At 33.1% G+C, this 26030-nt stretch overlaps 4 protein-coding genes across 5 annotated transcripts; 2 read left to right on the forward strand and 2 right to left on the reverse strand.

The window, feature by feature from the left end:
• On the forward strand, positions 9040-11578 carry LOC18607763 (aureusidin synthase). 2 transcript variants are annotated; one of them, XM_007042098.2, is made up of 3 exons: positions 9040-9155; positions 9269-9635; positions 9808-11578. In XM_007042098.2, the coding sequence occupies exons 2-3, from the start codon at positions 9526-9528 to the stop codon at positions 11393-11395; spliced, it is 1698 nt and encodes a 565-aa protein (XP_007042160.2). In that variant the 5' UTR covers positions 9040-9155; positions 9269-9525; the 3' UTR covers positions 11396-11578. The 2 variants fall into 2 exon arrangements, with proteins under 2 accessions (XP_007042160.2, XP_007042161.2); XM_007042099.2 differs by having other exon boundaries at positions 9046-9155; positions 9279-9635.
• On the reverse strand, positions 14894-17294 carry LOC18607765 (laccase-11). The gene is made up of 6 exons (XM_018114646.1): positions 17165-17294; positions 16922-17073; positions 16588-16832; positions 16372-16500; positions 15352-16275; positions 14894-15238 (listed from the first exon to the last, which is right to left on the reverse strand). Exons 1-6 carry the CDS (start codon positions 17270-17272, stop codon positions 15108-15110), a joined length of 1689 nt encoding a protein of 562 aa, XP_017970135.1. The 5' UTR covers positions 17273-17294; the 3' UTR covers positions 14894-15107.
• On the reverse strand, positions 17906-19620 carry LOC108660614 (putative pectinesterase 11). The gene is made up of 5 exons (XM_018114842.1): positions 19382-19620; positions 19095-19254; positions 18527-18715; positions 18182-18417; positions 17906-18098 (listed from the first exon to the last, which is right to left on the reverse strand). The coding sequence occupies exons 1-5, from the start codon at positions 19618-19620 to the stop codon at positions 17906-17908; spliced, it is 1017 nt and encodes a 338-aa protein (XP_017970331.1).
• Positions 23294-26030, forward strand: LOC18607766 (universal stress protein PHOS32). Its single transcript, XM_007042103.2, has 5 exons — positions 23294-23828; positions 23930-24009; positions 25324-25442; positions 25580-25656; positions 25760-26030. Exons 1-5 carry the CDS (start codon positions 23597-23599, stop codon positions 25783-25785), a joined length of 534 nt encoding a protein of 177 aa, XP_007042165.1. The 5' UTR covers positions 23294-23596; the 3' UTR covers positions 25786-26030.

Genomic DNA, 26030 nt, shown 5'->3' on the forward strand with positions numbered 1-26030 from the left:
AACACTACAACCATGTCACAAAAAGTCGGTAGGCAAACACACAATCAATTTAGAACAAAAAGTCAAAAAAAGAAAACAAACTAATCAAATTTGACATAAACAATAAAGTATTCTTTAACATGGCAATCAAAAGATTGACATAGACGATAATCATGTTGATGTTAGATATCAAGTTACCTAGGTTGTTTTAGCCCAAGAAAATTATTAGTATTACTGTTCCCAAGAGCAGGGACAAGACACTTGAAGGAATGGGGTTGGTTTAAACCAGTATTTGTTCAAGGAGCATCATAAGAAAAGGGTCAGAAGGATTCCATTCTGATTTGCACCGAGGTTTAAAGGACAGAAATCAGCCACGAGCATTGAAAGGGTGTCTGAACCAGGCGTGGTAGCTAGAGAATGTGGGGCTCTCTATTATTTACTTTTCCTGCTTTTACGTCCTGGAGCCATCAAGATGTCCTTCATTTCCTGCACAACCTTCATGATGTTTTTTAACTTATTCAATTGATTTAATTGAAATTTTCAATAGTTGGTAGGTAGGCAGAGCCGTTCTATTTTCTTTGTTTACCAAAAAACAATGTAACGAAGTCCCACTTGCGGTGGAGTTGCTTCCTCCTCCAGATATTGTCCATACATGTCGTTTTCTTTACTCCTTTGGTGTTCGAAGTTGCAACGTTTATACACGGTCTCACAAGTATTTTACCTAACTCAGCTTTTCTATCTGATGCGACATGTGGAAACGAGAAATCATTTGACCAAGAGCGAGAAAGAAGAGGAAGAGGTCATAGTTGTCCATGGAATTGAAGTGAAAGGAGACGCATATGTTAAGTTTGATGTGTATGTGAATGTGGTTGATGAGACAATAATGACTCCAAAGTTCAGGGAATTTGCAGGTACCTTTGCTCACATCCCCGGTGGTGGGGAGATGATGAAGAGGAAGACCGATCTCAAATTGGGCGTGTCGGAACTATTGGAAGATTTGGAAGCCGATCAAGATGAAACCATTTGGGTAACATTGTTACCTAGGACGGCAAGCTGTAGCAACGTCACAATTGGCGGGGTACGAACCGAGCACATCAGATAATTCATGTCTGTTATTACCACTTTTTTGAAATATATAGTCTCTTTTACTTTTGGAGATGCCATTATACCAAATACAAGAGAAATGAATTATGTTTTCTTTTTTTTTTTTCTAATGCAAAATATTTGCTCAAATTCTTTTCAAGGGTGGAATAATTAAGTCGTCAATGAATTGAAACTCCTACCTTGTTAATGGTGCAGATTCCTTACCTCGAAAATGGTACAAATGGTTATGGGTTCTTTTTATTGGGTTAGGTCAATTGATTTTTTTATTTATAATTTTATAATATATTGATTATTATCTTATTTCCGTATATATAATAATAAATATATATAATTTAATAAATGATTATGGACATCACACGTTTGAGTGGTGATGATAAATTTATTTAAAATTTTGGATAAATATTCATTAATTTCTACCATGTATAGTTTTCCGTAGTTCCCCACCATTTAAACTTTAAAATAATCTAATAAAAAAATCTGAAATAGTTGTTATAGTATATGTAGTATTTGTTTGACGCAACTCTTATTCATGGCATACTTCTCTTACTATGGTTTTAAATTTCTTAGTCTAAGGATATTTTTTCTCTAAATCAAATCAATAAATTAAATTATCATGACATAATTCGAGCAAAATTAGACCAAAAACTAATCATCATGCTATGAAAGGTAGTGCCAACATAACAACATCCCAAAAGACAAGCTCAAAGAATCACGTTCATAAAACTTGAAAATAATAATTAAGACATGCCGACAACCAGCCTGTAACGCCATCACCGATCAACACCAAGTGACAAATATACATCTCGCAATCTCATTTTCGCCATAATGACAGCACCATAATTTGCTTTTCTCAGCACGTTCCGAAACAAGATATATACAATTACACCACGCAACTTATAATTCAACGGCCATTTTAATAGTATAAACTTCAGTATAGTCGCAATCAAACACACCAATGGGACCAGAAAATATAACATGAAAATTCCACAAGAATTTCTCAAAATATATACCTTCACATCTCGTAGGATGTAACTTGCTTCTAGCACAATCCTCCACGTTGAATTTTAAAAAATTTGCTTGAGGGGACTTTCCATATAGCTTCTCTTCTGTATGCCATGAACTTTGACTCATGTGGCCAGGACTGGCTCTGGGGTAAAACGAACAAAACCTTTATTTTAAATCTCAAATTTTTATAAGTCTTATAATTTTATAATAATATAATTAATTATATTAAAAGTATATAAAAATTAAGAAAATTTTCTCCCAAAAGATCCAACTCCGTGAACATCCAAGAAGCAAATTAGTCAAAAAATTTGACAATATATATATATATATATATATATATACTATTCCCTTCCATTTTTTCCAACAGTCGTCATCATAGTTTTCTTATCTCTCTATCAATCATTAGGACTTTTTGCCACCCAAAATAAAGGCGTTCAAAGGATATTTATTTTTCTCGCCTTTTGATAATATACTAGAGTATGACCCGTGTGTAACACACGGGCCTCTTTGCAATCCCTTCTTTGCTTCAACGATAAACTCTGATCTCTTTGCAATCTTTTCTTTCTCTCTCTTTGCTTCAATATCTTTTCTCTTTCTCACTCTCTCTGCCCTCACCTGGTCAATTCTTCTTTTTAAATATATTACAGAAATTACAACTTTTCACATGACAAAATAAAAATGTGGCCAAATATGGAGCTAGTTTTGGATTTTCAAATTATATATGTTATAGATATGCACTACAAAATCTAGAAGGATAGACTAAGTTACTAATTTGAATAGTTGTCAAGGCAGATTTTAATAACGCTCAACAGTTAATTATTTCTTTTAAAGTTTATGTTTATTATGAATATATGTGTAAATATTTATTATGTTACGATTGAAGATTTTAGACTAGACCGTCTAAATAAGCTAAACAACTTAACAAGTTAGACATAGGAGTGTAATTTGATTTGAACTTTTATATTTGATTATATATATATAGATTTTGATATAAATTAAATTATATTAAGATTAATATTTAATCCATCCACATCAAATCCCTTAATATTGTCTTTATCTTATAAATTTTATCTAGATAAAGGGTTATTAGCCTAAAAATAAGCACTTCACTTCATTTCATTTGTAAATACACACTCTTTAATGAAATCTTCTTATTTTATTAATACTTTTCTCTCATACTTGTTTTTTCATATTATATTTTATAATACGTTATCAGCACGATTATCTAATTTATCAATTTTTGGTATTATTTAGTTTTCATCATCTTTAGGCTTCAAAAGGAGTTAATGGTTTGATTTTTAGTTTTAGCACATCAAGTAAGTGACTTGATATCTCTTTGGTGTTTTTATTTCCTAAAAATCAATCTTAATGTGAATTTTGCTATCATGTAGTATTTATCATATTTTGTCCATTGATCAGGTTGAACATGAAAATATATATAATTATATATGATATATTCGTTTCAATTTTGAAATATGATTTTCTTAATATATGATTTTTTTATTGAATTTTTACTATAATTTTGCTCAATATATATAAATCTATCTTTGATATTATGAGATTTTGCATAAGACATTATAAATTGAATTAGTATGATATTTATTTTTGTAATAAGTAAAAAATACTATACTTTGGGTAATCTGAAATATGTTTTGTTTTGGATTTCATGTCTTTTTTGTAGTTGAGCAAAACAACAAGCCACCAATGAAAAATCATGAACTTCGTCTATTCTTGAATTGAATGTGACTTAATTTAATAATTATGATCATGAATATAGAATAAGTCACCATAATAATTACAATAATGGTGGTTACACTAATCACTATTCTAAGAATACGTTTACCCACTAGAGATGGATGGATACTTTTACTCACTAGAGATGGATGGATACCTTTACTCATCAGAGGTGGATGAATACCTTTACCTATCAGAAGTGAATGGCTACCTTTACCATCAGAGGTGGATATATACTTTTTACCCATCAGAGGTGGATAGATACCCTTTACTCACTAAAAGTGAATGGATACTTTTACCCATAAGAGGTAGATGGAAAGCGAAGCGATATAAGAAAGATAAAGGTAGATAGAATAAAAAGAATATAAAAAATATCTATCATCGATGTGGCATGAAAGGCCATTGGTCGTATACTTGTTTTATGTCAAAACATTTTGTTAAATTTTATCAAGTATTACTGAAAGCTAAAAGAAAAAAAAATATCGAAACAAATTTTGTTCAAAATTATTTTAATCATAGCCAAGTTGTTATAACAAATCTAGATGTTGTTGTTTTTTTTTGTCCACCCTAAAGAAGGAATTGATCATATGATTGGTGATTAAAATATACAAGAATGGAATTTCTTAAATAATTTATTGTTATGTTTAATATAATTTTATTTTTGAGATGTTTTTATATGTTCTCATTATATTTAAATGATATATTTTTATTATGTATTTTAATAGTAAATTATATATCTAATGTTATCTTATGTTAATTTGCAAGTTTCTTACTATATATGTATCTTATTTTATTGAAGAAAAATATGAATATTCATCTTAATTATACTACACAAATATTAGAATGATTGGAATTCATACCATAATAAATCAGAAGTTTACTAATAATTTTAATATTTGGTATAACCAGTTGGGCCATCCCGAATCAATAATGATGAGAAAAATTATTGAAAATTCATATGATCATCTATTGAAAACTCAAAAAATGTTTCTATCTGATGAATTCTCAAGTGTAGCTTATTTTCAAGGTAAATTAATTATAAGGCTATCACTAGCAAAAGTTGAGACTAAATTTCTTACATTTTTTAAATGTATTCAGGGTGATATATGTAGATTTATACATCCATCATGTGAACTATTTAGATATTTTATAATTTTAATTAATACATTGATTAGATGGTCACATGTATGCTTATTATTAACTTGCAATTTGGTATTTGCAAGATTACTCACCTAAATCATTCATTTGCAAGCACATTTTCTTAATTATGCAATGAAGACTATTCGTCTTGATAATGCTGATGAATTTACATCTTAAACCTTTAATGAATATTACATATTAATTAGAATTACCGTTGAACAACCTATTGCTTATGTTAATATACAAAATAGTCCAGCAAAATCGTTTATTCCAACTAATTGCAAGGCCATTGCTTATAAAAAAAATTTTGCATTTTTGCTCAAAGGCATGTCATTTTGCATGCAGCAACACTTGTACTTGTCATGCTAACAAGTTATTATAAATTCTCTCTTATACAATTGGTTTATGGCCAGTAACTAAATATTTCGTAATTAAAAATTTTTAGATGCGTACTATATGTTTTAATTGATCCACCATAACGCACAAAAATGGATCTTTAAAGGAGGTTAAGAATATTTGTCGAATACGACTCTCTATTTATAATTAAATATTTAAAACCATTAACAAAAGATTTATTGACAACAAGATTTGTCGATTGTTATTTTGATGAAACAGTTTTTTCAATATTAGAGAGAGAAAATAATTAGCTAGAAAAAGAAATTTCTTGAAATACATTATTATTATCTAATTTTGATCATCACTCAAATCAATGTGAACTTAAATAATGTAAATTTGAAATTCAAAAATTCATTTACAAAATATAGCAAATTAGTTACCAAACATATTTACTAATTTAAAGAGAATAACTAAATCTCATATACCAACAGTAAAAGTTTCTATTAGAATTGTTGTCCTTGCAAGACAAGACATGTTAGAATTGTGGGAAACTAATTGGTTTCAAAGATAAAATTTTCGAAAAAAAGAAGAAGTAAATATATAAGATGGTTAAAAAAGGGAAACAAAAACTCTGGAAGAAGACCTAACATAATTGATAAAATTCAAATAAATTCTTATAAATATTCAAGAAAATTATTTTTCTTTTTGCAATTACTCAAACTTATGCACTATTATTTTAAGTCAAATAGGCCCTTATGATAATGGTTGATTAATTAGTATTAGTCAAAATATCACTTGTCATTTTATACTCATATGACATTAATATGAAATGTGAAAATAATTATGTGGTCATTATGTCGCGTCATCAATTAGTATGATATTTTAACATGTAACGTGATATAAAATGACAAATGACATTTTAATGAATAACCATTGGTCAATTGTTATTAATAAAAACTTATTTGGCCCAAAATAAAATTATAAAAACTTAATTGAACACAATAAAAAAATAAAGATTTGATTAAATTTTTTTGAATAAATTCAAAAATTTTCTTAGATATTATTTCTATATATTTTCTCAAATGGGATAGAGAGGGTAATTAATACTTGTTTCTATAAGATTAAAAAACCTCTTCAAAAAAATGACAATTTTGAAAAATTAATAAACTTGAACAGAAAAGAATTAAAAATAAATTCTTAAATTAACCTCAAGCAAAAAAATATGTATCTAGAAAGCTCCAAATGAAAATAACTATTAATATTCACAATTAATGGATTTTTTACATCACTAAAATAACTTGTGCTATATTTGTTTTTTGTTATCAAATTTAAGTGCAAACTACAAATACTTTTTTTAAAAAAAGTGCTAACTGCGTACAAAAGTGTACATAAAATAGGCTAAAGTCAAATGAGTAATTGATAAGTTATGATGACATCGCTATATATTTTCCTAATAAAAAGGCTAAAAAAGCATGTACAATGAATTAAGACTGAGAGCAAAACTTTGATTTGATTTGTTTTTGGTGTTTGACCATCTGCCAGCTCTGAGTCTCGTTTTTCTTTGAACCGATCTTCATAACTTCTTTTAACTCATACTATTAATTGATGCACTTATTTTTGTAACAATAATGTTTGGATCTGTCTCTGTTCCTTTTATTTTTTCTTTCAACAACCAAGGTAGGTAAGGTATGTAGAAAAAATCTTATAATATCTATTTAATAAACTTACAAAGTACAGGCAAACCTTATGTTGCATGTGCACATAGTTTTTATATTTTGTTAAGATTTGTAAGTACTCTCATCATTAGTTTCAAAGCTTTCGTGTCCAATCAGCCAAATGTTTTGAATTTTTTTATTAAAATAAATCAATAATAATTGAGTTAAGCGTTATTGTTCACACATCACGTGTTAATGGCCGGTATGATGAATCAAATTCAGAACAAATATAATTGAAAAGATTGTACTACTGTTTGCCATGAATTAAACCCTAAATCACACACACGTAAAGAAGTTTGAGAATATTAATTAGTAAATAACAATCTTTAAAGTCTACAAATTTAAAATCTTTTGAGTATGATCATACCAATGTTAATTTATCGAGTTTCATCATAATTTTAAAATTAAGTGTAATTAGACAAGAGCACTATTAGAATGGGTGACAATATAAAATGTCGTCGTTTTGCAGCCCTTACCCTTTTTTTTTTAATAATAAAAACATCTACAAATGAACAACTCCTTCACTTGACTTCTTAAGATTAATCCTGATCTTCTGCCGTCCTCAGGTGAAATTGATAATGTGTAGAAAACTGTTTATTTTGTATAGTGTGTATATTTTTGGGTCTCTCGTTGATAAGAGAAGGGTATGCAGGGCTTTGTTGATCTATTGTCTATTTATGATGCCTTTATTTGATGGTGTCTGTAAGCTGTGTTGTCTGGGTGCCAGCATGCCTGGTTGGGAGGGTTGTGCTGGCCATAATCATGGTAGGCTTGCTGGGTGCAGTCAACAGGCAGCAGGGGGCTGGTTTGTGGTTGTTTTGATATGCAGGGTTTGTTTTTGTATACCTGCATTGTGGTTGATATTTCATAGAGAAGGCATCAAAGTATGGCATTTCTTAAAAAAAAAATGAATAACTCCCAAAAATGTGCTCGGGAATATTCCTTTTTTTTAATAATATATTATATGAGTATCAACATGCCCAGATTTTATATTTATAGAGATATTCTAGATTTGGTGTCCTATTTTATAATCTAATCCTTCTTTTATAATTTTTGTTTGATTTAATTTTTAAAGTTAGTATATGGTATAAATAAGAGCTAGCCTAATAAGTAATAATAAGTTAGGCGATTTTTAATTTTTTATTTCAATTTTGAACTAAAATTTGAGAAAAACAAATTGATCATTAGTAACTTTTATAAGAGGTAAATTAATAAGGTCTATTTTGAAAAGTAATAATCTTCTCTTCCTCAATGTTTAAATCCAAAACTTCGAAATTAAGTGTACCAAAATTCTAATTATTGTGAAGTGTCTTGTTAGGAAAAGTCTATATATATTATTTAGATAATAAAAGCAAGTTTTTGCACAAAAAACTTATTTCGTTTACAGATCTATCTATCATATTTAAACGAGTTTGAATTTAATTTAATTTGTAAAATTCAGACAAATATTGATTTTTTGCACGTATACAAAATGAAAAAAAAACTCATTATAGTATTAAATAAATATATATATATTCTTAAAATAATACAAAATGATCTTAACCACGAGGCAACCATGTCATATATTTTAAACCCATGCAGATAATTTGAAAGGCTTAATTATTGGCTCGTGTCCTTCTACTAGTCATTAGGCTAGAAATTAAGCTTTTTAACTTATACTATTAATTAAAAGGTTATTCCCGTGTTGCACCAGAGAAGTCGCAATCCGCTAATTATTGATGCATCGAGTAGGTGAGCATAATCTACCAATATCTTCTTTTACTTTGTTACGTAAAGAAAATACTTGCGTTCTGGTTGCACGGGTCCAAGTTGCACAAAGTCTGCATGTATTTGCACACACCATGCTGTATTTAATTTGTCTGATCTAAGGCACATGTTTTCAGACATGGACAGTCAATTTTTGCTGTCTTCGGGGAAATTTAATAAAGAAAATGATTCCCAGACGCCTTTTTGAATTGATAATATAATATTATTATTGCAACGATTTTGTGTTATAACTCGTGAGAAATTTAGAGACCGTTGATTTCAATCAAAGACCAGCTGTTTGCAGTGAACATTGAATTATTTAAGTTGCAGTATTCAAGCGTAAAGTAGATCAGTCCTGTGGAAAGGGTTAGAGCGGCTTGGGAAGAGCATCAAAAGGTAAATCTATTGTCTCCTTCATTCAACTTACAGCAATCTTTTGCTCGATTTTATTTATGCTTGATGCCCATTATTTTGCACGTTCGTCAACTTAATATGCTTCTTCTATTTAGATCCCCTCAGAAGAAAGGCCTCCGTCGGTGAAACTGGAACACAGAAGACTTATGTTGTAGAGCAAAAAAGAGGTTGGGCGTATATATTTATATGTACATGCTTGATTTGAGCTGGTGCTTTTCGTCTTGAATCAGTTAGTCACCAGACTCATTACTATCAAGGAGAAGGTCAGGAGCAGAAATTTGTCCTCCAGGAATCTTGGAGCAGTTTAAGGCTTTCGACGCAAGCTTGTTAGCAAGGTCCTGGATTTCCAGCCATGGAGAAGAAGAAATGGATTCTTACAGTTGTGTTAGCCCTCATCGTGGCAATGCTGCCTTTGACTTTTCGAATCCTGGAATCGCATCAAGTTCAGCGTTTATATACGGGGTACTTTATGCAAGTTTTCTTCCTTTTTCTCGCATTGATTTGTCACTTAATTAATAAATGTATCTTAAAAACTTATACATGACGTGTGAATCCAATTCTATCTTGATTTTTGTCTTTTTTTCCTATCAGATCTCTTTGATCTGTAACAAGTCCTTACTTTTGATTTCTCCAGGGAACTAACAGACATGATACTCGGAAAGCTGGGAGGCCGGGCTTCCAGTAACCACGACCTTAGCACAGACAAGGCTGTAGCGAGCAAATTTATCGCCCCGAACTTAACAGCGTGCCACCCATCATATGGTCGTCCAGATCTTCTTGTTCACTGTTGTCCTCCGGGGTTTGAATCGCCAGTGCCCTTTGTCGATTTCCAGTTTCCTGATCCTCAATCGCCAAAACGTGTGCGCAGGCCAGTCCAACTTGTGGACGAGAACTACATCGCCAAATACAACAAGGCTTTGTCGATCATGAAGTCCTTGCCATACGATGATCCTCGAAGTTTTGCCCGTCAAGCCAACTTGCACTGTCTCTTTTGTACTGGAGCCTACGACCAACAAAACTCCAATACCCCTCTTAGTATTCACAGAACATGGTTATTCTTTCCCTGGCACCGCATGATGATCTACTTCCACGAACGCATCATCGGTAGTCTAATCGGAGATGACACGTTTGCTTTTCCGGTTTGGACTTGGGACATCCCTGAAGGAATGGTGATGCCGGATATTTACGCGAACATGAATTTATCATTCTTTCACAAGGTACGTGACTTTTCACATTTTCCACCGCGGGTGGCAGATTTGAACTACTTCGAGGAAACAAATTTGAGTCCTCAAGAGCAGTTGGATACAAACTTGGCATTTATGTATAACCAAATGGTATCTGGTGCAAAGAAGACGGAATTGTTCATGGGATGCACATATAAAGCCAATGAAGGATATTGTAATTCACCCGGCACTGTAGAGAGTGCCCCTCACAACACTTTGCATACATGGGTAGGGAGCAATCTAGAACCTGGAAGGGAGGATATGGGTAAATTCTACTCAGCAGCAAGAGACCCTATTTTCTATGCACATCATTCCAATATAGATCGTCTTTGGGAAGTTTGGAGGGAGATTCATAAACATGAATTGGATATCAAAGATCCAGATTGGCTAAACTCTTTCTTTTTCTTTTATGATGAGAACTTGAAGCTGGTAAAGATTAAGGTTCGTGATGTTCTTGATATCTCCAAACTTGGTTATTCTTACGAGGAGGTCGATCGTCCGTGGTTGAATAAACGTCCCACGCCTTCAGTTCCGCCAAAGGTAGCCCGTCAGATATTAAAATCGAAAGAGAATGAGAACCAATTCCGACTGTCCTCTGATTTCGGGCCCCATGGTCGAGCTCTAGACGCTAGCTTGACAGTAAAGGTTAACAGGTCTAAAAATCATTTGACCAAGAGGGAGAAAGGAGAGGAAGAGGTCATAGTTGTTCACGGCATTGAAGTGAAAGGGGACGCATATGTTAAGTTTGATGTGTATGTAAACATGGTTGATCAGACGATAATCTCTCCAAAGTCCAGGGAATTCGCGGGGACCTTCGCTCACATTCCTGGGGGTGGGGAGATGATGAAGAGGAAGATCGATCTCAAACTGGGAGTGTCAGAACTATTGGAAGATTTGGAAGCAAAGGAAGATGAAAGCATCTGGGTCACATTGTTGCCAAGGACAGCAAGTTGTAGCAGTGTAACAATTGAAGGAGTACAAATTAAGTATATCAAATAAATTCATGTCTTCATTAGAGAAAGAAGGAATGAGAGAAAAACTTTTGAAGTCTCCTTTATTTTGGAGATCTCATTTTTAGTCATTGAAACAAAGATAAATAATGTTTATTTAATGATGGAAAATATTGTCTTTTATTCTGTCTAGATTCAGAGTAATTTATCGAATAAAGTTATTTTTCCCTCATAGCACGTGTCATGGGCATGTTTTCAGTGGGTTAAGAGCCCTTCAATTATTTTCTTATCTATTATTTCTCAACACATTTATTATGACACGTGAATTAGTCTTGGACCACTTATTCGTCTGACCCAACCCTATTCGTCTATGTCTATCAACAATCTTAGTTCAGCCTTACCTTTAGTACCTCTATTATTTATTTCCAAAGCTTTAATTGAAAATATTATTATCTATGATTATAATTAATATATTCGTTATATAATTAAAGAAAACATTGTTTTCATTAAAATAAATAAGATAAAATAATATAATATATATTCAAATGGCATATTTAATGAAAAAAAAAAAACAAAAATGTCTAAATCCAAATAAGAGGTTAATTGAAATGGGGAACTGATTAGATGAGAGATATTCCATTAGTATGGGCTAATAATAGTAGGCTAAAAGCGTATCCAACGACTTAAGGCCTAGATTTAGCAACGTGAGCAAAACTGTAGCAAATTTAACCGAAAAGGCTAAAAATTGATTGCCGTCGGCTTTGATTTCTTTATTTTGTTAATCAGGTTTGGATCTATCGTGGACTATCTCTGTTTTCTATTTTTCAAATCAAGGTAGGTAAAGAATTGTTTTTTTCCAAGAAACAAGTCAAATTTGGTATAATATCTAAAGGGGTTTTTGAATTATTAAAAAATAAATTTAAATAAAATTTTTTATATTTAAATATTTGATTTATTGATTAGTGTATAATCTTTTATTTAAAAAATAAATCCGAATACCTTTCTTCCAAAAAAATTAAAAAAAATCTATATAAATTTTTATCACTTTTCATTACATTTAATCTAAATAAAAAATCTAAAATTTTTACCCCTGCTCGAAGCCATGGATCCTTTTTTGATGGATCAATCCAGCTAATCATGGGATATATATAAATATAAATATATATTCACGTCCTTCTTATTGCCATTTTTATCCAAATTCAAGTCCCTAATATTCTTAATGATATGGACGTGGCGTTATAATTTAATTAAAAAACTCATTATACATGTATTTAAGGCAATCAATATAATAAACGTGACTAATGATCCTAATTAACTTGATGAGCCTATTAAATTTTTTAACTTATGCTATTAATTGAGGAGTATTTATTGGAGAAACGACAATCACCTGGTTGTTGAGTAGTTTTTAAGATGTTATGACGGAAAATGTTTAAAATTAGAGATCCGGAAACTAAGTGGAAAAAGTATACTCTCATCAATTAATTTTATGAAGGAGAATAAGTAAGCTGTAAGTAAACTAAAATTATATATTGTTTAATTTACATGATTCTAAGACCAATTTTTAAGTGGAATTAAATAGGTTTCCTTTTTGAATCAATGATCAATGGCCACAAAAATCTTTCCAAAATATTTTATTCTGTGTATTAAAATTTTACATATTAGGATCAAAAGCTAGTTTGATTAAGAGGAGAGGAATCCCTGTTCGAATTGCAAAAAAATAATAAGGAAAAAAATTTTAAGTGAAAGTAAATTGCATATATAGTTATTAAAATCGGACCAAATCGACGGTCAAATTGGTTGAACTGCTGACTTGATTATCGAATTAGTTCAATTCTTATGTTAGATTGGGTACGCAAATGATCTACTTCAACTTGATCAAATTCACGAGATTTGTCAGATTTTCATTAATCCCATATTTATTTAGTGGGTTACACTGATATTGTTAGATTGGGTAAATCTCGTCTCTTTTATTCAACTTCGAGCAATTGTTGCTCGACATTGTTTGTACGTTGCTATTATGTTGCATGTTCGTTAACCTAAAAAGCTGCTTCTGTTTAGATCGATCCCCTCAGAAGCAAGGCCTCTGACATTGCAACTGAATTAGAGAAAATTTTGTATGCTTGATTCAGTTGGTGGTTCTCTTCTGGGATCAGTTAGTCATCACTCATCCATCTCAGTATTATCAAGGAGATGGTCAGGAGCAGATTTTTGTCTCCAGGAATCTCGGAGCGTTTTAAGGCTTTCAAGGCAAGCTTGTTAACAAGGTCCTGGATTTCCAGCCATGGAGCAGAAGAAATGGATTCTTACAGTTGTGTTAGCTCTCATCGTCGCAATGCTGCCTTTGACTATTCGAATCCTGGAATTGCATCAAGTTCAGGCAGCGTTTATATATGGGGTACTTTGTGCAAGTCTTTGTCCTGTGTTAATCATTGATTTGTCACTTAATTAATACATGTAAAGCCAATATTACAATTGGCTATATCAATATATCAGAACAGCCTGTACATGACGTATCCATGTTAGTCTTCCTTGCTTTTTGTTCCTTGTAGATCCTTTGGACCTGTAACAAGCCCTTACTTTCGAGCTGTCCAGGGAACTAACAGACATGATTCTCGGGAAGCTGGGAGGCTCAGGCTGGGCTTCCAGTAACCACGACCTTAGCATGGACAAGGCTGTAACGAGCAAAGTTGTCGGCCCAAACTTAACAGCGTGCCATCCATCTTTTGGTAGTCCAGATCTTATTGTTTACTGTTGCCCTCCGGGATTTGAATCGCCAGTGCTTTTTGTAGATTTCCAGTTTCCATTGACAGTAAAGGTATTTAGGTTTAAAAATCATTGGAGAGAGAGAAAAAGAAGAGGAAGAAGTCATAGTTGTGCACGGAATCGAAGTGAAAGGGGACGCATTTGTTAAATTTGATGTTTATGTAAATGTTGTTAATCATACGATCATCATCCCAAAGTTCAGAGAATTTTCGGGGATATTTGTTCACATTCCCAAGGGTGTTGGTTTCAGGGAGAGAGATCATGGTGGGGACATTGTGAGGAGGAAGACAGTTCTTGAATTGGGGGTCTCAGAACAACTGAAAGATTTGGAAGTAGATACAGATGAAAGCATATGGATTACATCGTTGCCAAGGACGGCAGCTGCAGCAACAATTGAAGGAATACGGATAGAGTACATCAAATGATTGAAGTCTCCGACACCTGGAGAGCACCATACATGATTGATTTGTATTATTGCTATGCGAAGGTTCACGTATCTGTAGCTGATATGTGTATTTTTTGTATGAAAATTGATAAATTATATAGGTAAATAAGTCGTATCTGCTATTGAAATCATGGTAAAACCTTTTAGTAACAGAGCTCACGGATTTCATATTGAACAAATTTAGCAAAACTATTCGAGTTGTGCTGTTACCAGGATTAATTGGCTAATATATTGTATCTAAGGAATTGAAGTGGACTTTGCTTCTTGCATAGCCTGCCTTATGTTATAAGATAAGCGTTGAGTTCTAGGGACACCAAACATTTGAATCAAAAAGCAGAGTAAAAAATTTCAGACCAAATCATTTTATTCCACACAACAAGATTTTAATCACAATTCCAAGAACCTCATACAATTGTAATTATTTGCCTTCATAGATAAAAATTTATCCTCCAATTTAACTCCTGCCCTTTGCAGGAAAGAGTCAAAAAGAAAAATAGTCAGCTTAACAAGAGTTGGCCGCGCCCTTTAGGCTTTTGTGTAAACCAGGAAACAACTAGCAAGGTGGAAGGTCCTTGGGAGGAGGCAAAATGGATTGATCTGGTCCCTTTCCATTCTCCACCACAAAAGCTGTCTTCAAACCCCAGCCGGTATGGAGCTCCAAATGACAGTGCATGAACCAAACTCCTGAAGAATGAAAAGAATTGGTTTAGACTGTAGAGGATTACTATTATTTTTTCGTTGTTTTAAATTGCTTTCTTTCTAATGCCATGTTTATATTGAGTTTCTGGTGAATGTACCTGGATTATCAGCCCTGAACCTTATGGCGGTCCACCCACTGGTCGGTACTCCAACTGTGTTTCTTTCAGGAGGGTCAACCAAGTTAAATTTAGCTGGGTCTTTTGCTGGGTCAAAGTTCCCGATTCCAGTCCCAACGACAAAGAAATTGTAACCATGAAGGTGGAATGGATGGGATTCAACAGTTAGAAGATTGGTATCCTGTAGCACTAACTCAACTGTGGAATTGAAAGCAATCTTGCTTAGCCTGGTGCCTAAAGTAGTACCAAGATTGGCAGTCAATGGAGCACCAGTGTAATTGAAAGGTTTAGGAGGGCGGTCAGGGAAATCTGTTCTAAATACTCCCTTGACGTTGAAATATTGAGCTTGAAGAAGGCCAATCTGTGGCATAACAAAGGTAATGTTGTTCAAAGATGCAGTGAGTTGTGTTCCATTCAGGCAAGTTGCACATGGGTTGATTCCTAATCCAATTGTGTAGAAGAGATGTCTGTCAACTTTAAGGGGCACATTTGCTGGGTATTGTGGAGAGTTTAGGCTCCTAAGTTTGGCATTGTATCTCAATGCAAAAGCTGTGTCATTTGGTGATGGTAGCTGAGGAAGGATTGGGAGGACAGTGTTTGGAACACCTTTATATTGAAGTATAGCCGTGGCGGTTTTGTTGTCTACGGTCAATGGTGCATCCATGAAAGGCCTAGCCGCCATGAAATATCTACCAGGTGCTTGGGTGGCTTGAACAAGAACATTTGTGGTCTGCCCTGGTGCAATTAGAATTGCTTGTGTAGTAAACGGTTTAGAATAAACTGCATCTATTTCTACCACCGTCATATTGTGGCCAGCAATGGCAAAGAAAAGTTCATCGTTGAGTGCAGCGTTGATAATTCTCAAGAGATAAGTCTTTCCTTGTTCTACCTCCATCGCAAATGTATCTGCAAAAGAAAAGAAAAAAATAAGAATGCAAGGCCTTGTATGCTGAATCCAAAAGCCGGTGCTAATACTCCGTTGAAAAAAAAGGCTAAGCTTACATTTCTCAGAACATGGGAATAATGGCCCTGGTTTTCCATTAATTGTGTGAGCATCAGATGTATTTGGCGGTAATCCCAGCTTGTTCCCTTGTTTAACAATCTCTTCAACATCGTTATTCCACCATTCACCTGCGCCAAGTACAAGAATTATGGAAATATTAACACGTTAATTGTCTAATTAAAATAGTCCCACCAATACGGAACAATTCACCCCACCTAAAATTATGTTAGTTTCCCTGTAAGGTTGAGGAAAAGGGAATGGGGTCCCCTGTTTTGGCATGATTACAATTGCACCATAAACTGTTGCTCTGAGCCAAAAGATATGTGCATGCCACCATAGAGTTCCTCGTTGACCCGTTACATTAAAATCGTACGTGTAACTGTGCCCTGTCTGGATAGGGCATTGTGTTATAAAAGCTGGTCCATCTGCCCATCCATTGCGAAATTGTTTCAGTCCATGCCTGCCATGACAGAATCGTATCAACAAAGCCCAATAATTGACTTCATGACATGAGAATCGCATTTTCAAAAGAAATGATGCATTTCCTACCAATGAATGGACATGTTATATTGGGCGTAGTTTGCGACATTAATGAGAACTCTGTCGCCTTCTCTCGCGTATATTGTTGGCCCTGGAAACATCCCATTGACTGTAACAACAGGTTTAGCATGGCATAGCCTGCTAACATTTTTCACTTGAATCTGAAAGAACAGAAAGCCATATTATCATTAAGAATGAAAATAAATTCAGCTAAAAGGTGAATACAACATGCCATGGATTCAATAGGCCTACATCGAATTGGTATCTTCTCACTGCTGCATCTGCAGGAAGAGAAATGAAGCCAACTAGATAGAGGAAGAAAAAGAATGACCCCGAGCAGAAAATTTTGCCTACTGCCATTTTGTGTGCTTAATTCTTCGAATTCCGGGTTACGTTTCTTCTGATGAGACATAGGGAGTTGAGGTTTAATGGTTTTTATAGTGTATGAAAAAGGTTAAGTAATGCTATCAGTTTGTTAAAAGGGAAGGGAGAGGGTATTGTTGAATTAGGTAAGAGGAGGAGCAGAGGTTGAACATGAACGCTTGTAAGCAAAATATGAGAGGGACTTGAAGGGTGTTACACTTGAAGATCAGAAGACGGAGAGACCAGATGTTATTGATAAAATACTAAGAAAATAAACATGAGAGCTACTTAAAACCAAACACGACCGCCCTGAGCTGGTGAGCTTTACCGTTAAGGAAAAGTGTTAAGATTTACTTCAGATTCCAGCTGCTTCGGGTTGTTCAAAAATGTTTTTTTATGCACATGACAACAGCCAGCCATATCTCACTTGGGAATAAAAAAGGATAATTAAGGTGGAAGAAGAACCCTCTTATTTAGTTATTTTAATTGAATAAACATAGGGGTGCATGTATGTCATATGTACATGAATGTTACAATAAAGTCACTAGTCTATTGTGGACTACTACATCAAATCAATGTGTTCTTCTAGATTTGATGCAATAACAATCAATCAGTATCTAATTATTTTCATCAGCCACTGGTAATGGAACCGGGGCGCCTTTTGAAATTGGTTGGTGCAGGTCTAAGCCAAGCTCTCCCTCCAATCATGTCCATAGTCAAGAATGGTGCAGCTTCATTTTGTGATAGGCGGTGTGACCACTGAACCCTCTTTGATGCATCAGCTCCAGGTCCATAGCACTTGTATTCACCATAATACGCAGTCCTGTCATGCAAAATAGAAAATGTTACTAAACCAGTAAACATAGATAATTTTAATTTTCAAGATTAGCTGATATATATATGTACCTTTGCTTTCTTGGGTCTTGCCAGTCATCCCATCCTTGTGGGATTATCACATTGGACATGTAGGTTTCGGCAAAGACTACCCGAGAAAAAGCACCCCACGGCCTTCCAAGGAAAGCAGCACCAATGCCAGTGATCTTGCAACCCAAGAAAGTGAAGCCGGTATTCTCTGAAGGTGAATTCCTATGTTGAGCAGTGATAGATCCACTTTTTGTTGAAAGGGAATGCAAATGGCATCCCTACAAGGAGATAAAAGTCGTATCAACTTGTTAGTCATCCTTGAAAAATTTTTACTGCTAAAATTTTGCCATTTAAATTTGTCTCTTTTAGACAATGTAAAGCACTCACTTCATAAAAGGACGAAGCATTTCCACATATGAAATCTGTGCCTCCTTCAATGTAGCAATTTTTGAAATAATGCTTTCCGGTATCATCCAGGAGAGTATCTTGATAGGAGAGAATCCTGCATCCATAGAATGCAGCTCTGTCTCCTGATACCCTCATTGCAACAGCCTTGCCACCCGTCCCAAATGTGTTCTACAGCCACAAATTCATTTCATTAGAATTTGGAGGTAAATCAGCGAGCTTAGGGGTAATATCAATTGATTGTTCGACTGAAATGGACTTAAATTGTGTTGGGAATATACATCAATTTTTATGTTGACTAAAATTTGAATTTGTATCAGAATTGCATCCTTGACAAACATCCTGAATGGCCTACATCCCTACAAACAAAACCTATTTATTTCAGACTGGTGCCCACAGAACATGGGAGGAAGTCCCACACAAAGCTCCAGCACTGTTTAGAGGCGCATCATATGCTGAATTTTTAGATGAAAAAGAAAGAGAAGAAAGTGAAGAGACTAGCAACAGCTCTAGGAATTGTTTATACATATAAGCCAACATATATAGATACCTGAATTGTGAGATATTGTCCAACAAAGTCAGAGGCCAATACAGTGAGCGCTGCAGAATCAAATATCCCCCCGCTCTCATTCCATGTTACTATGGTGTCTTGGGCCCGAGTGCCACTCAATGTTATAAATGGCTTATCAGCAGGCACAACAATCTTTTCCCTGCTCAATGAAAGTTCAAACAAAACAAAGAGTTAAAAAGTCTGAAAAAAAAAAACAAAAACCATCTCAATTAGCCCATCAAGTTGTAGTATTTAGCTATAAACATGGTCATACACCCACACGTTACCTGTATGTCCCTGGCTTAACCAAAATGAAGTAGAGTTCAGAGTTATTAGATGGAACAGCGTCTATTGCATCTTGTATCTTCTTAAAGTCCCCATGGCCAGCCTGATCGACCCTCAAAAGAATGGCGGTAGACATGTCTATGGGAGCTTTGGCAGCTGCGTTAACCATAAGAAAAGCAAAAACAACTTCAAATAAAACGATAACAATATTAGCATGGCTACAAATATTCATTCCTGCCATGTGCACTTGTGATGACTTCCTTCGTCTCGATGGGTGTGCAGGCCGGGAACTAGATTAAAATTCAATCAACCTATATGATTTTCTTGTAAAGGAATAATGAAGCAAAGTTACACAATTTTGACTGGTTAATTAATAACAAAGGGGGCCTCATTATATAGTATTCTCAAAGCTAGTTTCTTATGTAATTATGGCAATAATACAGATTATAAGATAAATCATTATAATTATATTAGATCACGATATTATTATACTACGATAAGATTAATTTAATAATATGGTAATTATTTATATATTTAAACATTTAATTCAATAATAAATGTATTTTTTTTAATTTAATAGGGTCTAGCTACCCTATTAAGATTTATTAATTACGAAATAAAAAGTATAAATGAGAGGATATAAACCGTACCTCCAAGTTACATGATTGTAAGAAAGTTTTGAAAAAATACTTAGAGTATGGAAATCCATTTTACATGTATAACTTTTGATGATACAGTAAAACAGATATTTCCTACTATTACATTGAAATAATATATTAAAATAAAATTTAAAATAGAAAATATAAGTAAGAAAAGCACTTAGAATGAAGTGTTTCATTTTATGACAATAATTTATACTATCGTCATAAAATTGAAACACTTTCATGTTACAACACAATAATAAATGTATGTTTTCAATTAAAGAATCTAATTTTAGAATTTTATAAAACCATTCAGCCAAAGATTTTGAACTGTTAGATGGAAAGTTGACATGTTTGGCAATATGAGTGTTAGCTGATTACTTTAATTTAATCCCCGACAGGATTGGTATACTTGAACTGGAAAAAAGTCATCGGATAAGCAACTAAGGACAAATGAATTGAACTAGTAGTACTATTTAGGTAAAGGCTCCTGCCCTAAAACCCGGGGGGCGGGAGTCGACCATGACAATTATATTTTACTTGGTGGTAATTACAAGTTGCTATACTTGTTTTATTCCTTAAATCTTTTCCTCAAACTAACAAGTAATTATTTGTACAGCTAAATAGTTAATCCTTACATGTTTTTAATTAAGAAATCAATATCGAATCTTTCTCATTCCATAAATAAACACACAAAAATTATTATCGAACCAACTAATGGAGTCCAATTAATTTTTGAAAGTTTTGGGCCTCTCTAGATTATGCTGATTGTGAGCTACAACCTTATCTGGAGTCGAATCCAGCTCAGCTTTGAGACCTTGTTATATAATCTTATCAAATGGAGTTTGTAACATAATTATGGCAGTTATCTAGATTATATTTTAATTTAATAGAATTATTATGTGAGATTCTGATATCATTAAATTACGATATGAATAATTTAATGATATCATAATTATTTATACATTTATATATTTAATTCAATAATAAATGCATCTTTCTGATTAAGGAATCGACTTTGAATTTTTTTCACTTCATAAATTAAAAAAAAAAACAATAATGGTTGAACAGAATCCGTCCCTACACCGAAAACTGATTGGGCCAACTAAGGGAGCCTAATTAATTTTTGAAAGTTTTGGGCCTCACTTTGATTCTGCTGATTGTGGGCTACAATCTGATCTGAATCGAGCCCAGCCTGGTTTCCAGGGCCCAGCTAAAACCCGGAGTACTTTTGATTGGCATTTTCGTAATTAGAGTCAAGATACCGGCGATAAATAATAGCCAAGTTCTGAAACCCTAACAACGAAACTGGTTCAGCTTCAAAACCAGATCTCTTCTTCCCTTCCTCTGCCAAAATCAAAAACTCTAGCCTTTATCTTTATCAGTTTCCATGTTTTCTGCGTTTTTATTTTGCTTATTTTGAGGATTTAATGTAGAAAGAGAAGGTGCGATGATGATTATAGAAATTAAATCTCGTTAATCTGATTCGTAACATGAGGATGAACTTTTTCATCCATTCTTAAACGTCTTCTGAGCGTCATCTCTTTCTTTTTTTGGTGCTTCTGGTTTTTCCCCTGTCCCTCCTTTGTGAGAAAGAAATCATTTTTATTTGCTATTCTTTGTGGGATAATACAAACATTGTTTTAGCTTTAAAAACTTGTGTTGAAATGTCATGAGGATTCCATTTTGTTAATCTTCTGCAAATTCTGATTTTTCGGCTTGAATGGGGATTAAGTGTTGTAGCATTAAGGAACGATACGATTCAGAAATTATTATGAGAACTGAAACATTTGGGATCGGTTGGAAAGTATGTGAGAAAAGTTTTGCAGATTTCCTACATGAATTAGAGGCCAATGTGTTGAGCCAGCCGATCTGACGGGAAAGCTCGAGCCCATTGCTGCAGTCGCTGGGCCTTACAGTTGAAGAGAGGTCAACCAGGACCTGCTTTTTTGCGCCTTCAAGCCGAAAGCATTGCGATTTAAAAACTTTAGAAATTTGATGAACAAAATTTTATAAAAATAATTAAAATTAATCCAATGTATGTTAAAATTGAACATGGTTAAATTTATTATATTAACAAATTCTATCAGTTTTAATTATTAATAATATTAGTAATACTTTTTCTATATAAAATATATCTAAAAGTTTTTGTTCAATATTCCAATAATATTTTATTAATAAAGTCTATATGTTTTTAATTTATTTTTATTTATTAAAAATATTAAAAATATTTGTATATAAAAAATATATAAATTAGTGATTGAGTTTTTTATTTGAAATTATACAATAAATTATCCTTCCTAATTGATTAACACAGAAAAAAAAATTAAATCGAAATGGTCAAATTCAATCCATATAAATTAATTATTTAAAAGTTAATAAATACTTGCGCAAGAAGAAACGCCAGGTTTTTATTATTGTTCCTTCTCAAAATTTCCAATGCATGAAATGTATAACGTAATGACATCAATAGTTTAATCTTTAAACTTTAAATATGATGATATTTGAGTTTTTAACTTATTAGTTGATATATAATATTTTATCTAAACATTTAATTTATTGATTGATGCATAATTTTTTATTTAAAAAATAAAATTTAAATTCCTTCTTTTAATTTTTTTTAAAAAAAAACTTCAATATGATGATATTAATTAATAGTTTGGCGAGTCCAAGTTTTAGCCATTGTAGCCACCACCAACCGTGTAGTAGCGGTCCAGCAATGTAATAAAACAATTACATTATGGGCTATGAATCTACATTTCTAAAATATACATGTAAATGTAATGGATGAATTTTCTGTATTTTTCTTTGAATTTTAGAAAATGAAATTTCAGCTTCTTATTTTCTAAGTGAATATATTTGTTTACTGCTAAAGAAAATGAGAATGGTTTCAGTTGGTGGCAGAGTCAAGCTAAGAAATGTTTACAAGTCATAATTCATGAGAATTAAACTTTTCGGGTTGGTTGAAACTTGAAAGGAAACTATTTTTCCTTGAGAAAGAGGAAATTAAAGTAAATATATTTTGAAAAAATTATAAGTAGAATTCTTCCACAATTTCAGACAGAGAGAAGGGGGTTAATAAGTTTTTCAAAAGTTTTAAAATTTTATAATTTTCTTTTACTTTTTAAAAAATTATATAATTTTATCTTTACTTTTTCTTCAAAATTTTATAATTTTATTCTTACAAATGTAAAATTTTTTATATAATTATTTTAGCAAGCCTGTTTGCTCGAGCCTATTAACGAGACCCGATTTGATTTGCTTAATGGATGGTTAAAACCGCAGAACAACGGGCTGCGCCATGTAACGAGTAACGACTCGTGTGAATCCGATGGATCTATGACTTTTCGAGCCGACGACATGGTTAAAAGTTCAAACACGTAACTTTGTCTGGCGGCGACACCAAAATCCTACTAATCAAAAGGTTGGGTCTCGTATTTCATCCAATTTCCAACCCATCAGAACCAAAACCAACCTCCAAAAACAGGACATAAACCAAAGCTTAGAACACAAGAACTCAGGAACGAAATCCTTTTTTCTTTTCTTGCGGAAATCATTTTGGAATCAATCAACTTAATGGATACGGTTTTGGAAGATGAAGAGTACAGTTACAGAGAAGTAAAGTTGCCAACGTTGATCCCAATAGTTCCAGAGCCAGGGTTGGAGAGGGAGTCAGGGGAGAGAAGGAGAGGCAGAGATATAGTAATAGCAGTTGATCATGGTCCCAACAGCAAGCACGCCTTTGATTGGGCGCTTATTCACCTCGTCAGGCTTGCTGATACCATCCATCTTGTTCATGCTGTTTCCAGTAAGCAAAATATTTCGTGGTTATTTATTGGAAAATAATCAACAATGAGATTACTCTATAAGTTGTTTCTCAAAATTATTTTCTGGGTTTTCTTTTAATAGGCGTCAGAAACGAGATTGTTTATGAGACCAGCCAAGGGCTTATGGAGAAGTTAGCTGTGGAGGCGTTTGAGGTTGCCATGGTTAGTACTTTCTTTTTTCTAATCCTTGTTCTGTTTTATGATTGCTTAAAGAGGTGAAATTCTGTGGTAAAATCTTCGAGGTTGTGTGCCTTGTCCAGCAAGGGAATATATTTACCTTCTGTGTGAACATTTTAACATAGGCTGATCTTAGATGCATTCCATTCTCTGTCTATGATTCCAAGAGATGAGTACATTGCTTGTGATCAGCAGATTACTTAATTTTCTAAGGGGAAAAAATGGGTAACTAAGTTTATATAAAGATAAATGTAATCTTTACGTATTTATAGGTTCATAATGTAAAATATAGGTTGATTAGTTCCATTTCTAAAACTTTTTCTTTGTTCTTTGGACACACATGTCTAAAACTTGTAATGTGGCATTTATAGGGAAGTTTGAATGTAGATCAATAACCATCACCATCCCAATTTTTAAACTATGAATTGGTTGTCTATTTGCATCTTTAACTTTTAAATTGATATATTTTGATCACTTATTGTTATTGTTTTATTCCATATCGGTCCATTTTCAATATGCAAATTTTCTTTGAAGCACTCTGTCAAAGATTAAGGTATTCCATGGTTAGAGTTATATATGTTAAACTTTATGTATGATAATTTACACTTGACTCAAGATTTATCATAGTAGTAATTTAGAATTCTGATTTATGATTTGACAACCGAAAGGATACTAATCAAATTAAGTGGTAGGATTCAATGCACTAAGATCCTCCTCTTCCTTAATTTATTACTTTCAAATGAATGAGATTCTGAATGTATTTTGCAAACCGAATAGCAGATCTAATTTTACCTGTCATAAGATTTAAGGTTACTACATAGGTTTACATTATTAAGTTCACGTATAATATTGGAATCAAACCCACTTTATTAGATCATATTATGAGCTATAATATTGTCTCTTTATTAAGATCAAATTAGCTTAACCTGATTTAAATAAAAAATAAATTAAATAATATAAATCCACATTTTAATTATTCAAGGAAATTGAACAATTCAAAAGTATATGTTGATCAACATGAACAGAAAAATTGAATTTTTAAGGAACATGCTAATTAAAGTGCAATCATCAATTAGTTTTCGCATCAATGCACAACAAGTTTAGGATGCAATTGGATAATTGACTCCAACCTCAGGGTGGTGTTTTATAGTCAACCCTACCTTTGCATGTCCACTTCAACTCCAATGTAGCTTAGAGGGTCAACAATCTTTTCTTTTTTCTTTTTTTTTTTTGGTTTTGAAAATGGTCAACAATCATTCAGTGTTTGGTTTCAATAACGGTAAATTGTTCTGGAATTAGGTGAAGACTACAGCTCGAATTGTAGAGGGGGATGCAGGTAAGGTTATTTGCAAGGAAGCAGAAAGGTTGAAGCCAGCAGCAGTGGTTATGGGAACCCGTGGCCGAAGCTTAATACAAAGGTTTGCTTTCCCCTTTCCTACATGCTACATCTTTCTATGTGGATGCTTGTGCTTGTGTTACTTTGCCATTCTACAGAATAACCCCCCTTGTTTCCTTGCTCATCTCTCTTCATATTTATACTACTTTTAATTTGCAGTGTTCTTCAGGGAAGTGTGAGCGAGTATTGCTTCCACAATTGTAAATCTGCTCCTGTCATAATCGTTCCTGGGAAAGGTACTACTATTTCTCTAATTGATAGAATCCTTCCATATCATTTCGTTTACTTTATCCATTGGAATGATTCACACAGTTTTCTTTTCTACCCTTAACTTGGCAGAAGCTGGAGATGAATCACTGATATAGTGGAATCGGCAAACGTGGAAAACTAATACTCATCAGATTTGTCTGTTAAAAATTAATAGTCATCAGATTTGTTTGTTTGTGTGTGATGGTCCTGTATAATTTTACCATACAATTTGTTGCGTGTAATTTATTGTTTCTTATCTGATTTGCTTGATTAGCTGAAATCCTAATGTATATGAATGACTTGATTCGAAATGAACTTGATGCATGCAATATTATCTTCTATGATTGCGGGATTTTGGTCA

This window comes from Theobroma cacao, chromosome 2, assembly GCF_000208745.1.
Source record: "Theobroma cacao cultivar B97-61/B2 chromosome 2, Criollo_cocoa_genome_V2, whole genome shotgun sequence".
In the NCBI taxonomy this organism is placed as follows: domain Eukaryota; kingdom Viridiplantae; phylum Streptophyta; class Magnoliopsida; order Malvales; family Malvaceae; genus Theobroma; species Theobroma cacao.